At 45.5% G+C, this 13,754-nt stretch overlaps 1 protein-coding gene across 2 annotated transcripts in view; it reads right to left on the bottom strand.

Annotated features, from left to right (window-relative positions):
• Positions 1–13,411, bottom strand: part of SMPDL3B (sphingomyelin phosphodiesterase acid like 3B) — a 32,126-nt gene extending 18,715 nt beyond the window's left edge. Inside the window, exon 1 of one of the 2 annotated variants that reach the window (XM_070383812.1) lies at positions 12,862–13,411. In XM_070383812.1, the coding sequence (XP_070239913.1) occupies positions 12,862–12,922 (61 nt within the window). In that variant the 5' untranslated portion in view covers positions 12,923–13,411. The remainder of the gene's footprint in view (positions 1–12,861) is intronic. The other variant, XM_005895913.2, reaches the window with a different exon arrangement.
• Between the last annotated feature and the right edge of the window lie 343 nt (positions 13,412–13,754).

Genomic DNA, 13,754 nt, shown 5'->3' with positions numbered 1-13,754 from the left:
GGAAAGATTGAAGGCAGGAGAAGGGAATGACAGAGAGTGAGATGGTTGGATGGCATCACCAACTCAATGGACATGAGTTTGAGCAGGCTCCCAGATATAGTGATGGACAGGGAAGCCTGGCATGCTGCATTCCATGGGGTCACAAAGAGTCAGACATGACTGAGCTACTGAACAACAAAAATGTGTGGAAATGGTGTTTATGAGTAGTAGACCAGAAAAGGTGGAATGTCATTTCAGACTGGCTTGAATTTCTCATTGTGGGCCTACTTGTTAGTGACTCTGGACGTGAGGTGAAATGCCAAAAATCTCTAGGTGTAACACAAAGAAGGGAATCTAAAGAAACAGGCTTTGGAGTGGCTTTCTCATCTGCATCCAGCACAGGGCCTGGTACACGTAAGTGGTTTCAATGATGCCTATTGAAGGAGAGGTTGAACAGGTTTGGCCTCTCCCCTAATTCCTGTTTCCAGAATTTCCTCACTTTCCATCATTGCTCTCACTTCCTCCTCCACTTCCTGTGTCACTTAGCGCCAACAGTCAACACCCACCCATCCCAGTAAAATGGGCCTGGGCCTGGGAGTCTGCCTTCTATTGCTTTCAGGGTTGGCTAGCCAGTCCCCGACTCTTTCCACCCTCCCTTCCCCACACCCCCAGTGACTCCAAGACCAAAGGTAAAGTCTGGACTCTGATCTCACTCTTTGATGCTTCTGAGCTTTGGCCCACCTCTCCTGATCTAAACCTGGTCTCTGGAAAGAATCAGAAACTTGTTCATACCAAGGTACACACGACTGATTAAACAAACCGTGGTCCCTCCCACGGTCATTATATAATCACCCTCCTCACAGCCCTGAAGGGATTGACCATTATCCCCTTTCCATTTTGGTGATAAAGAAATGAAAGTTCAGAGGTCAACATGCTTGAGATCACATGGTAAATGCTGGGGTGGGGTGGGTGGGAGTCCTCTGGCTCCCTAATCACTCCCAGGAAAATGTGATTGCTAAGGGGGTAAAATCAATGCCTTTTATTTTAACTCTTTTTGTAGATCGTCTATGCATGCATTTTAAGTTTTTACCCTAACTGAGACTCTTTGTTTATACTGGGGGAATTAAAACTTTTCACATGAATTGTGGTCACTAACATATTTGACTGCAGCCATGAAATTAAAAGACGCTTACTCCTTGGAAGGAAAGTTATGACCAACCTAGATAGCATATTCAAAAGCAGAGACATTACTTTGCCAACAAAGGTCCGTCTAGTCAAAGATATGGTTTTTCCAGTGGTCATGTATGGATGTGAGAGTTGGACTGTGAAGAAGGCTGAGCGCCGAAGAATTGATGCTTTTGAAGTGTGGTGTTGGAGAAGACTCTTGAGAGTCCCTTGGACTGCAAGGAGATCCAACCAGTCCATTCTGAAGGAGATCAGCCCTGGGATTCCTTTGGAAGGAATGATGCTAAAGCTGAAACTCCAGTACTTTGGCCACCTCATGCGAAGAGTTGACTCATTGGAAAAGACTCTGATGCTGGGTGGGATTGGGGGCAAGAGGAGAAGGGGACGACAGAGGATGAGGTGGCTGGATAGCATCACTGACTCGATGGACGTGAGTCTGAGTGAACTCCAGGAGTTGGTGATGGACAGGGAGGCCTGGCGTGCTGCGATTCATGGGGTCGCAAAGAGTCAGACATAACTGAGCGACTGAACTGAACTGAACTGAAGTGAACATATTTGAAATTACTCCTACAGGGGCAATATCCTAAGGCAGAGAAAAGAAAGCAACCACCCCATTTCATCAGGAAAGTGGGCAGAGTTGGGGGGCTTTCCTGCCAGCAGCGGTAAGTGGGTCATACCAGCTTCCAGTCAGGCCGGCCGGGTTGGCTATGGAAGCTTGAGGAACTTTTCCCTTCTCTCTGGCATGTGGGCCCCTTGCTTCCTCTGCAGACCACACAGAGGTCATCCCTTTGCCTCAAGCGGGCACTTTCTCAGCAAACCACAAACATGGAGCAGCTCTTCCCCTTTGATGTCAGCCCTCAAAGTTCTCAACAAGCATTTCTTCACCTCAGAAACTCCTTGTCTGAGGCTCGAGTGTCAGCTGTTGGTTTCTCTCTTCCGGCAAGTTCCGGACTAGTCAGTGTAGAACTGGAACTCCTTCCATGCTCCCTTGGGCTTCCTATGACCTCTGAGTGCATATGTGAGTGTGCGTGTGCGTGTGTGTGTGTGTAGATGCTTGTCTTTATGCCCACGGCCTCAAAGGCCTGACTCTGGGAGAGGTCACAAGAGTGGAAAGAATGGCAGAGAGGGCCAGAGGTTCAGACATGGGCAGCCTTAGGCTCCAGTCTCCTCATTGTGGAGGCCGACCATAGACCTCTCCTCTTCTCCTTGGCCCGACCCCCGCCCCCCCACTCCCTCTCCTCACAGGGCCTCTTTTCTGACTCCTCTGCCGCTTTCCCCAGTCCTCTCGGGTCATTGCACGGCTGCCTTCTCTTCTTCATTGAGGTCTCAGCTGGAGAATCATCTCCTTAGATAAGACTTCTCTGACTGCCTTTGCTCGAGTTCCACTTCTTCCCACCCATCTGGTCTCTAGCTGGGTGACTCCACATGACTCTCCCATTTTATTTTTTCAGAGCACTCTCACACATGAAATTATCTTGTTGACTTGGCTGTTGGCATCTGCCCTGTCTACAGTGTCAGAGTGCTTGATCCCAGAATGCTTTCATAATACATCTGTGCTACCCATAAGAGACGGGAGCCACAGGCTTCTATGGAATTAGTCACAGACTATAAGGAATTGAGGTCTAATTATCATGTCATGGAGAAGAAGGTGAGCACAGGGACCCTGAAGAGGGAGGCAGGTTACTGGGTTTCCTCATCCAGGGCCCCTTGGACTGCAAGGAGATCAAACCAGTCAATCCTAAAGGAAATCAATCCTGAATATTCATTAGAAGGACTGATGTTGAAGCTGAAGCTCCCATACTTTGGCCACCTAATGCAAAGAGCCCACTCATTAGAAAAGACCCTGATTCTGGGAAAGATTGAAGGCAGGAGGAGAAGGGGATGACAGAGGGTGAGATGGTTGGATGGCATCGCTGACTCAATGGACATGAGTTTGAGCAAGCTCCGGGATATGGTGAAAGACAGGAAAGTCTGGCATGCTGCAGTCCATGGAGTTGCAAAGAGCTGGAGACGACTGAGTGACTGAACAACAGCAACAATCCAGGCTGAGGACTCTGAGCAAGCCAGTTGGACTGAGGGTGTTTGACATCTGGCCTACTTCTCTATAACCATCAAATAAGACAGTGAACAAGAAAGGACCTGTCCAAAGCACATGAAAAGATGCTCAACACCACTAATTATTAGAGAAATGCAAATAAAAACTGGTCACACCAGTCAGAAGGGCCATCATCAAAAAGTCTACAAACAATAAATGCTGGTGAGGGTGTGGAGAAAAGGAAACCCTCATACACTGTTGGTGGGAATGCAAACTGGGTACAGCCACTATGGGGCAGAGTATGGAAGTTCCTTAAAAAACTGAAAATAGAACTATTATATGATCCAGCAGTCCCACTCCTGGGCATATACCCAGAAAAAAAGATAATTTGAAGAGATACATGCACTCCCATGTTCACTGCAGCGCTATTCACAAATGGCCAGGACACAGAAGCAACCTAAATGTCCACCAACAGAGGACTGGGTAGAGAAGATGTGGTATATATATACAATGGAATATTACTCAGCCATTAAAAAGAACAAAACAATGCCATTTGCAGCAACACAGATGGACCTAGAGATTCTCATTGGAGAAGGACATGGCACCCACTCCAGTATTCTTGCCTGGAAAATCCCATGGACGGAGGAGCCTGGTGGGCTAAACCCCTTGGGGTTGCTAAGAGTGGGACACGACCCAGGGACTAATACACAGAGATTCTCACACTGAGTGAAGTCAGATAGAGAAAGACAAATATCATATGATATCACTTATATGTGGAATCTAAAAAAAAAAAAAAGGGTACAAATGAACTTATCTACAAAACAGAAATAGATTTACAGAGGTAGAAAATAAACTTGTGGTTGGGGGGAGGTATTGAGAGGGGGAGGGATAAACTGGAAGATTGGGAATCAACACACACACTACCGTATACAAAACAGATACTAATAAAGACCTGTGCTCTGTGGTGGCCTGTGTGGTAGGGAAATCTGAAAAGGAGTGCATTTATGTGTTGGTATAGCAGTTTCACTTTTTCCCAGATTCACACCTGGGATTGGCACAACATTGTAGATCAATCATACTTCAGTAAAAATTTTTAAAAAAGGAAAATATGATGTTTAATTTCTGTACATATTTTATTCATGTGAAAGTCAGTGGTGTCCACTCTTTGTGACCCCATGGATTATACAGTCCATGGAATTCTCCAGGCCAGAATAGTGGAGTGGGTAGCCTTTCCCTTGTCCAGGGGATATTCCCAACCCAGGGATCGAACCCAGGGTCTCCCACATTGCAGGCAGATTCTTTATTTCTATTGAGGTGTTCCATTATTTTTCTTAGTTTGTAAGAGCATTTGTCTGTATAATATTAACCCTTTATCTATCATATATGCTGTAACGTTGGAAGGGGGGATAAAGACTTCCTTTTCTGCTTCTCCTGGTAAGTAAAATTAAGTCAAAGAAGCAGACTACAAAACTATGTATGTAGTGTGGTAGTCATTTTATTTTTAAAAGCACATAAAAATGAAGAGAAATATTTATAAGGAACCCGATGAAAAAGTTAATGATTTTCTTTTTTATAGTTTTTTCTATTTTTCCTTTTTTTTTTAATCAGTGAAGATATTTAAATTACAATTGGTGTGTGCTTTTCCTCTCAATTAGATTTTAAGCCTAGGGGACAGAGATAACGATGCTTCACTTGTCCCCTGCAGTGGCTTACAATTGTCTGACAAATAAATACAATGGCGAATTAACATTTTTATTTTATTTGTTTCTTGTTACTTTCACTGTGATCTTGGTTGGTTGCCCTGGGAAGCAGAGGAATTAAATAGTTGTTTAAGAGGCTAATTTTAGAAGAGGCAGTGTGTGGTGCTCAGGATATAGCTATAGGAAGCAACCTTGGAAGCTGTCAATTAACATCTTCAGTTAACCTCCTTGCCTGGTCCCTCAAGCTCTCTCCGAGTCTTGCTCATGAGGTATAGAAACCCACTGACACCAGCCAGACACAGGTATATCTGTCACTGTGTCACTCAGACCCCATTGTTAGACAGTCCTACTAAAATAAAAACTTCGTCTCTACTTTTTTTTTTCCCCAAGAGATCTTTTAAAAAATATTTATTTATTTGGCTGCATCAGGTCTTCGTTGTGGCACATGGGCACACTCTGAGGTATGTGGGATCCTAGTTCCCCGACCAGGGATCAAACCCCTGTTCTCTGCATAGCAACGCGGATTCTTAACCACTGGACTACCAGGGAAGTCCCTTTACTTTTTAATAATTAAAAAAAAAAAAAAATCAGTCTCAGAGCCATCCCTGTAGTCACTAATGATCTAATGATGAAAAAACACAGGACTTTAGATTTGTGAGAAATTGGCACTTGACACCACCACCCTCCTGGTTTCCACATGGTGTTTCCAATACAGGGTAAAAAGGGCATTTCTGGGATTATTTTGCACCTAGGCTTGGTACAAGCGCACCAAATAGCATCCCATCATAGTCTGAGGAGGCACTGAGTTATTGCAGGGGGTGGTCAGCGTTGGTTTCAGCTGAGTTTCCTGCAAATGGGCAAAGGCTAACGAAGGTTAAGTAATATGGCAAAGTAGCTGAGAAATGATATTTCATTTTATAAAGTTGGGGTTCACAGTTGCTAGCATATTAGGATCAACTCTCCTAATGTTTTTGCCTCAAATGAAAATGAGTCAGAAGTCAAGCTCTTGGAGGATAAGCTCCAAGTGAGGACAGTGAGCTACTGGACGTTCAGTGGCCTTTGTGCTTTAGGAAGCAAAGCTGGTCACTGGAAGACTGGTGTATGGCTTCACCTGGAAGAGCCATCTCTCCTGAATAACAGATTATGGCCCTGGTAGAAAAGTGCTCCTTGGGACTTCCCTGGTGGTCCAGTGGATGAGACTCCACACTCAGGCGGCCCGAGTTCAATCCCTGGCCAGGGAACTAAGATCCCACATACCACAGTTAAGCCCATGTGCCACAACTACTGAGCCCGTGTGTGCCAGCAAAGACCCAGCACAGCCAAAATAGATTTAAAAAACTAAGTATTTTTTTAAAACAGAAGAAAGAAAAGTGCTCCTTGACATTATTAATTGGTCAACTCTCAAAAAAAGAGTAGCATGGTGGGGAAGAAAGGTGGAGTCAGTCAAAGCCTAGACAACTTCAGAGGCAGTTGGGGACTTCTCCAAGTGCGCCATTCAGCAGGGAGAGGCCCTGTTTATCTACTTTCAATTTTTTTAAAAATTTTTGGCCACATTCCACAGCATATGAGACCTTAGTTCCCTGACTAGGGATTGAACCCATACCCTCCATATTAAAAGGCAGACGACTGGGGAAGTCCCTGCATGCTGGTAAGTTGCTTCAGAATGTGTCTGACTCTTTGCACCCTTATGAACTGTAGCCCGCCAGGTTCCTCTGACCATGGGATTCTCCAAGCAAGAACACTGGAGTGGGTTGCCATTTCCTCCTCTAGGGGATCTTCCCAAACCAGGTATCCAACCCAAGTCTCTTATGTCTCCTCCATAGGCAGGTGGGTTCTTTACTACTAGCGCCCCCTGGGGGAAGTCCCTGCTGCTGCTGCTGCTGCTGCTGCTAAGTCACTTCAGTCGTGTCCGACTCTGTGCGACCCCATAGACGGCAGCCCATCAGGCTCCCCCGTCCCTGGGATTCTCCAGGCAAGAACAATGGAGTGGGTTGCCATTTCCTACTCCAGTGCATGAAAGTGAAAAGTGAAAGTGAAGTCGCTCAGTCGTGTATCCACCTTCAATTCTAACGACACACAATATGGTTGCCTGACCCTCCTGGTGGGCTTCCCATAATGTTTTTCCTCCTTCTCCTCCTACACTTTCCCCTAAACATCTCCCTCCATATGACTTGCTGGAACCCCTTCTATTACTGTATTTGAAAAAAAAAAAGTATAATATTTTCAAATAAATCACCATGTTCAACCAGAAAAAAAGGGAGGAGGGGTGTTTGTCCAGAGGACTCTCCACACACCACTGTCCCTGACAATTACCCCCAGGACCCAGAGTGAGACTCAGAGGGTATGGGGAGGTGGGCACTTTAACACTTTATCCTTTGGACCAGAGATTCTCAAACATTACCATGAAGACACCTCATCTGGGGAAATCTCATGAAAATTAAGAAACTCTATATCCATACTGCTTGGATCTTTTACAGTAAGAGTGTATTCTCAAAATCCTTGAGTTTTAAGAAAAGGTACTAATCTTAGCTATCATGATTATTCATTAATCATGGAGACTATAAATAAACTTGGCATCAAGTTACAGTGAGTGTTGAGGGCACAGACCTGGTTGGAATTCCAGCTCCAGTGCTCACTAGCTGGGTGAACTGACTCTCTGCCAATTTCTTCATCTGTAAAATGGGGACAACAGGGCCCCCTACCTTTTACAGTTATTGTGAGGTTTAAAAAGAGAGAATATGAGAATGCATAAGCCCTCATCAATGCAAAGCAGCAGTTACTCTGAATTTGATCACTGGGGATCCTGCAGTTCTGCTTTCACCACGGAAGGGAGATGGGATGAGAGGGGTGGCTGTGTCCTTCTCCTGCCTGCTCCAGCATCCACTCAGCTGCTGTCCTCTGCAGGTAAAGGTCCAGGGCCAGGAACAATATGAAGACGAATGCTGTCCTCTCCTGGCTGGTTCTACTTGAGCAGAGGGCTGGCGGGCACAGCGTACCCTCTAGCTTTAATTCTGAGAGCTCAACTCTGCTCCCTGTGCCTGGGCAGGCAAAACAGTCTCTTGGCCCTCCTTCTTCACCAAGGTGTCACCAGGCTAACTTTGTACACTGGGGACAACAGATACAGAACCCAGAGCCTAGTCCCTCTGTAAGACCCATGGAAATGTGTAAGACCTGGAAAAAAAAAAATGTATTGGTTCCAAAATTGAGGGGAAAAAATCTGTGCCATCAAAACCAACAATCTATTTCAAATGCAACATTTATAAATGTCATTAAAAATTAGGGACTTCCTAAGACTCTGAGCTCCCAATGCAGGCGGCCAAGGTTCAATCCTTGGTCAATGAATGGGATCCCACGTGCCGCAAACAAGAGCTCACCTGCCACAGCTAAAGATCCTGCATGCTACGACAACGATCGCAGATCCCTTGTGCTTCAACTAAGGCCTGGGGCAGCCAGATAAATGAACAAAATTAGTACATTTAATATATTTTTAATAATTATTTTTAGAAGTCATTAAAAATCGTATATAATGTGAGATCCTTTTACTGATTCATGTTGGAGTGGAGGAAACGAAAAAACCATTCCTAGAGTCTAAGACAGTCTTAAAATGTCTGAAAGGTGAGTTTGCTTATGGTCAGAGACAAGAAGAGGAAGGCAGGAAAACACCTGCCATTTATTTAGCACCTACTGAAGGCCGGTTGCTGTGCCAAGCCCTCTGCCTATGTAGCCTCACAGCAAAATGATGAAATATGTTCTATTATCATACCCATTTTACAGATGAGAAAACTGAGCTAGTTAGTGGCAGACCTATGATTCATACTGTACCTGAAAAGAAATGACCACAGTGCACTTTGCCACTAGCTAGCCATGTGACCTTAGATATTAAAAAAAAAAAAAAGGTCTTAAACTTTTACAGCACATTGCAGTGTAAGTGCATGAGCTCACCTGATTTAATCTCTCCTCCTATAGTGTTATCCTTATTTTACAGATAGTGAAATAGAGACTCAAGGTCACATAGATATTAAAAGGTACTACCTAGGTTTTCTGGCTTAAGGCAGTGGATTATTTTTGAAAGGACATGCATGAAATTTGAAATCAGAGAAATCTTGTTTTGAATCCTGGCTACACATTCAATGGCAACTTGAACAAGAGATTTCCTCAGCTGAGCCTCAGTGTCCCCATTTCTGTAAAATGGGGATAACGATACTAGTAGAAAAGGGGTGGATGGCCATAGAGTGGACAAACCAGCCTGAGTGCTTAATCCCTGGGCTGCTCTGCCCCTTGGACCTCAGGTTTTCTTCTCTTCTGGAGCCTCTTTTTTCTGAAGCATTAAGATTTGTGTTTTGCACAAAGGTTATCTGTTTTATCAGTTTCAACTGCCTATGATTCCGTGACTTATCTGTTATGCATACAACCCACCATAAAGCAATATCGGTCCCAATTTCAGTCCTTTGTGGGGATTTTTTTGTTTTGTTTTGTTTTTCTGCTTTGGTTTGGTTTTACAGTAGGTCCTTGTTAGTTATCTATTTTATTTCTTATTTTTTATTTATATATATATATTTTTGGCTCCACCACACTAGATCTTAGTTCCTTTGACCAGGGATCGAATTCATGACCCCTGCATTGGAAGCACAGAGCCTTAACCACTTGACTGCTAGGGAAGTCCGTGATTTTCTGTTTTAAAAACAGCAGTGTATATATGTCAATCCCAAACTCTCAATCTATCCCCCCCCCCCATTCCCCTGGTAACCATAAATCCGCTCTCTGTGAGTTTGTTCTTGTTTTGTAAATAAGTTCATTTGGACATTTTTTTTTTAAGATTTGCATACAAGCTATCGGAGAAGGCAATGGCAACCCACTCCAGTATTCTTGCCTGGAGAATCCCAGGAACAGAGGAGCCTGGCGGGCTATAGTCCATGGGATCGCAAAGAGTCAGACACAACTGAGTGACTAACAATAATAAGCTATCATTTTTGATGCTAAGCAATGATCCCAAACACTTCAATTATAACTCCTCCTCTGTAAACCACTGCCCTCCAAAACACAAAGGGTTAACTTGTTAAAACTGACCCCTTGTGTTAGCTGGTAAATCTGCCTGGAGGAAGGGATAGGCTACCCACTCCAGTATTCTTGGGCTTCCGTTGTGGCTCAGCTGGTAAAGAATCCGCCTGCAATGCAGGAGACCTGGGTTTGATCCCTGGGTTGGGAAGATCCCCCGGAAAAGGAAAGGCTACCCACTCCAGTATTCTGGCCTGGAGAATTCCATGGAGTATACAGTCCATGGGGTTGCAAAGAGTGAGACACGACTGAGCGCCTTTCACTTCACTTCACTTCACTTCACTTGTGTTAGCTGTATGGCTCACCATCGCCTCACAGCAGCTCCAAGAGGCAGGCTCGTCATTCTTCAAGGAAATGTTTGCCTCCCACACTGGCTCCCACAGAAAGAACTTGTGGGCTTGTCTGCAGTTAGAGGTTGAGGGATAAATGCTGTGTAGCCTCCGGTTTGTGTGGGAGGAGATGAATCCAGCAAGTTGGTGCCCCACCCAAGTTCTTGGCTAAGGATGGTGCAGGTAGAAACTCCACGGCCTTATGCAAAGCAAGGGTGATGGCTATCTGACTGGGTGTCTCAGAAGTCTGCACTTCAGGAAGAGACTCAGATTCTGAAAAAACTGACAGGTGCTATGGAATTCTTTTTAAATTTAACTCCAGTTTTAGATTATAGATGTATACAGTCCAGAAAAGTTTGAAGAAAAGAGGGGGGAAAAAGTAGTACCCACAATCCCAAGAGGACCCATCCAAGTGTAGGGTGGATAAGGTGGCTGAGTACGAACTTGGTCTTGCCACTTCCCAGCTGTGGGATCTTGGGGAGTTTTGTGTTCCCTCTGGGTCTCATTTTCCTCATCCACAAAATGGATGTAATGGTAATAGTACCTACTTCACAGGACTATGTAAAGAATCTCCCTGCAGTGCGGGAGACCTGGGTTTGATCCCTGGGTCGGGAAGATCCCCTGGAGAAGGAAATGGCAACCCACTCCAGTATTCTTGCCTGGAGAATGCCATGGACACAGGCGCCTGGCAGACTACAGTCTGTGGGGTTACAAGAGTTGGACACAACTTAGCAACTAAACCACCACTACAGGGACTATAAAAATCAGAGGAGACGCGCATGCGTGCCTGCGTGCAAGCCCCGCCCGGGAACTGCAGCGGACGCTGCCGCGGCACGCCGGTGCTGCGTGCTTGGATGCGTTTGCCGGGCGTCTGAGGGGGCCGCGGCAGGGTAGCCTCGGGCAGCCATGAAGTTAAATTTAAAAAAAAATAAAAAAATAAAAATCAGAGGAGGTGTTTTCACTTCATTTTTCAAATGGTTTTAAAAGGACAATATATGTCAAGCACAAAGCATACGCACAGTATATAGTAAGTACTCAGAAAATAAATGTTAGTTCTTCTTGACTATTTTCCTTTGTTTGCATGTTTTTATATACTTTTTTCTTTTTTTTGGCTGCACCTCCCAGCTTGCGGGATCCTAGCTCCCTCACCAGGTATTGAACCCGGGCAGTGAAAGCATGGAGTTCTAACCACCAAACAGCCCATGAATTCCCTCACTTGGTGTTCTTAAAATTGTCTGCAAGTTTACACGTGAGCTGGCACCAGCCGCTGGCCCCACCCCCGTGATCTCCCAACATCCACATCCCCCTGCCCCGCCATCCCCCATTCTCTGAGCTCCAGCCACCCTGGCCTCAGGCTTTAGCTCGCACACATGGCCTGTGCATCCAGCTCAGGGCCTGTGAACTTTTCGTCCTCTGCTGCTGGAATGTTCTTCTGGATATCCACATAGCTCTCTCCCGTGCTGCCTTAGGTCTCTAGTCAAATGTCACTTTATTTGACAGTTCTTCTCTGCTACCCCTTAAGTAGTCTTTCTCCCCCATCCTCTCTACTCCTTTATTCTGCTTTGTTATTCTCCATAACCCTCGTTATTTCCTGGAATATGTATTTCTTTGTCTATGTGTCTTTTAGTCTGTTTCTCCTGAGGTGAAGGGAGGCTTCTCCAGCACTGGAATTTTGTTTCTTTTCTGCCACATCCCTGGTTCCAAGAATAGTGCATGATTCATTTTTTGGTTCAAAATAATTTTTTAATCCCCAGGACATTTTAGTTCTTATGTCTTGTTTTTGTTTTGAAGAACTATAAATTCAAGCTTAGGAAAGCTTGCCTTTGTCTTAACAAAACAACAAAGCGTTTGTATCATTTGCTAATCTAATGTCCTTTTAAGAGAGAAATGGGAGTAATCTGGCAAGGATAAAATTTATACCATGTATGATGCGGATCCATGTAGTGTGTGCGTGCACATTGTTGACAGAATTATAATCTGCTGGTGGCATTTGCAGAAAAGAAACCCTTGCAGATTTCTGAGGTTGTGGATTATTCGCAAAGTCATGTCTGACTCTTTGCAACCCCATGGTCTATAGCCACCAAGCTCCTCTGTCCATGGGATTCTCCAGGCAAGAATATTGGAGTAGGTTGCCATTCCCTTCTCCAGATGCAGATTTCTAAACAACAGTGAACTCTGTTAGGAAATTCCAAAATGTGTTACAGATCAAAAAGGGAATGAGGTTAGTAAAATGCTTCAACAAAGTTCCAATAAATACTAGATTTGAGAGCTACTCGACCAATATTTGTTGAATGAATTCATGAGTCTGCCTGCTACCTTCTACCTCTACCAGCTGGCTGGCTCTTAGATACCGACAGCTCTGAACAATATCCATATTCCTCCTGTGGCCAGCCATCACCTCCACTTAACAATCTTAGGCTCAAACAGCACACCCTCTGCCCACTAACTCTCTCACCCAGCCTCCCCAGCTGAGCTCCCTGTCTTGCTATTCTTAGCAACATTTTCAGCTTTCCCTGAGCAGCTTCCAGCAGCCCTGGACTCGGAGTTCACAGCGATCCCAGGCATCCTCAGTGCCTACCTGGTACAGCCCTGGCGACTCCCCAGGAGGCCAGGAAAATCAGCACCTCTGGCAGCCTCATCCTAGGGTTTCGCCTGATGGGAGCCGTCGGGTTCTCCCTGAGCTTTTGTTCGAGCCACAGGCTTCCTAGCTAGGTGTGGATGGCCCCGTGTCAGAGCAGAGCTTCCCGTCCAGTCACCGGCTGTTCCCAGACACTCGGGGCATCTGGCTCCTCTGGCTTTTCTTCCTTTGCCCAGGGGAGTGTGAGCGGGGTTTGCTCCGGGAGTTGCACTTGCCAGGCCTTTGACCTCTCACGTAAGAAGCAGCACCAGTCCTGCCAGTTCCTCAGAGCCTGTCGGTCGGTCCAGTCAGCAACTGGATTCCCCAGGAAACTCACTCAGCCGCAGTCACCAACCAGCAAATATCCTCTTTCAGAGTTTTCACGCTGCCCCACCCCAGGAGAACAAACAGACAATGTCCGGCCTTTGCCATCAAAGGAACTTAAGTGCTTGTTGGAGATTGAGCTGCTTGACCACAAATGAACCCAGACCAAGAGTCTCATTCATGCCGGAAACCCTGTCCTGGGAAGATGGAGGGACCCAAGGCCACCACTCTGCCCTCTAGAGGAAGAAGCAGGCCACTGGACTGCAGTTCTGGGTGGCAGGTGGCTTGACAAGCCCAGAGGAGGGAGCTCACCCTCTGAGGAAACTGAGAGGGCTTCTGGGAGGAGGTGATATGGCTTCGTCTCTTCTTTGATTGTGAAAATTTGCCAACATAAACAGAACTAGAGAGAACAATGTAAGGAGCCCCCGTATCCATCCTCCCACAAGAGCAATTATGAACTCAGAGCCAGTCTTACTTCATCTTTACCCCCACCCCAACCCCAAAGGATTATTTTTAAATTCCAGAGATCA

This window comes from Bos mutus, chromosome 2 (assembly GCF_027580195.1).
Source record: "Bos mutus isolate GX-2022 chromosome 2, NWIPB_WYAK_1.1, whole genome shotgun sequence".
Lineage (NCBI taxonomy): Eukaryota > Metazoa > Chordata > Mammalia > Artiodactyla > Bovidae > Bos > Bos mutus.
Note: the sequence above shows the minus strand (reverse complement) of the source record. Positions and strands in the feature narration are given on the sequence as shown.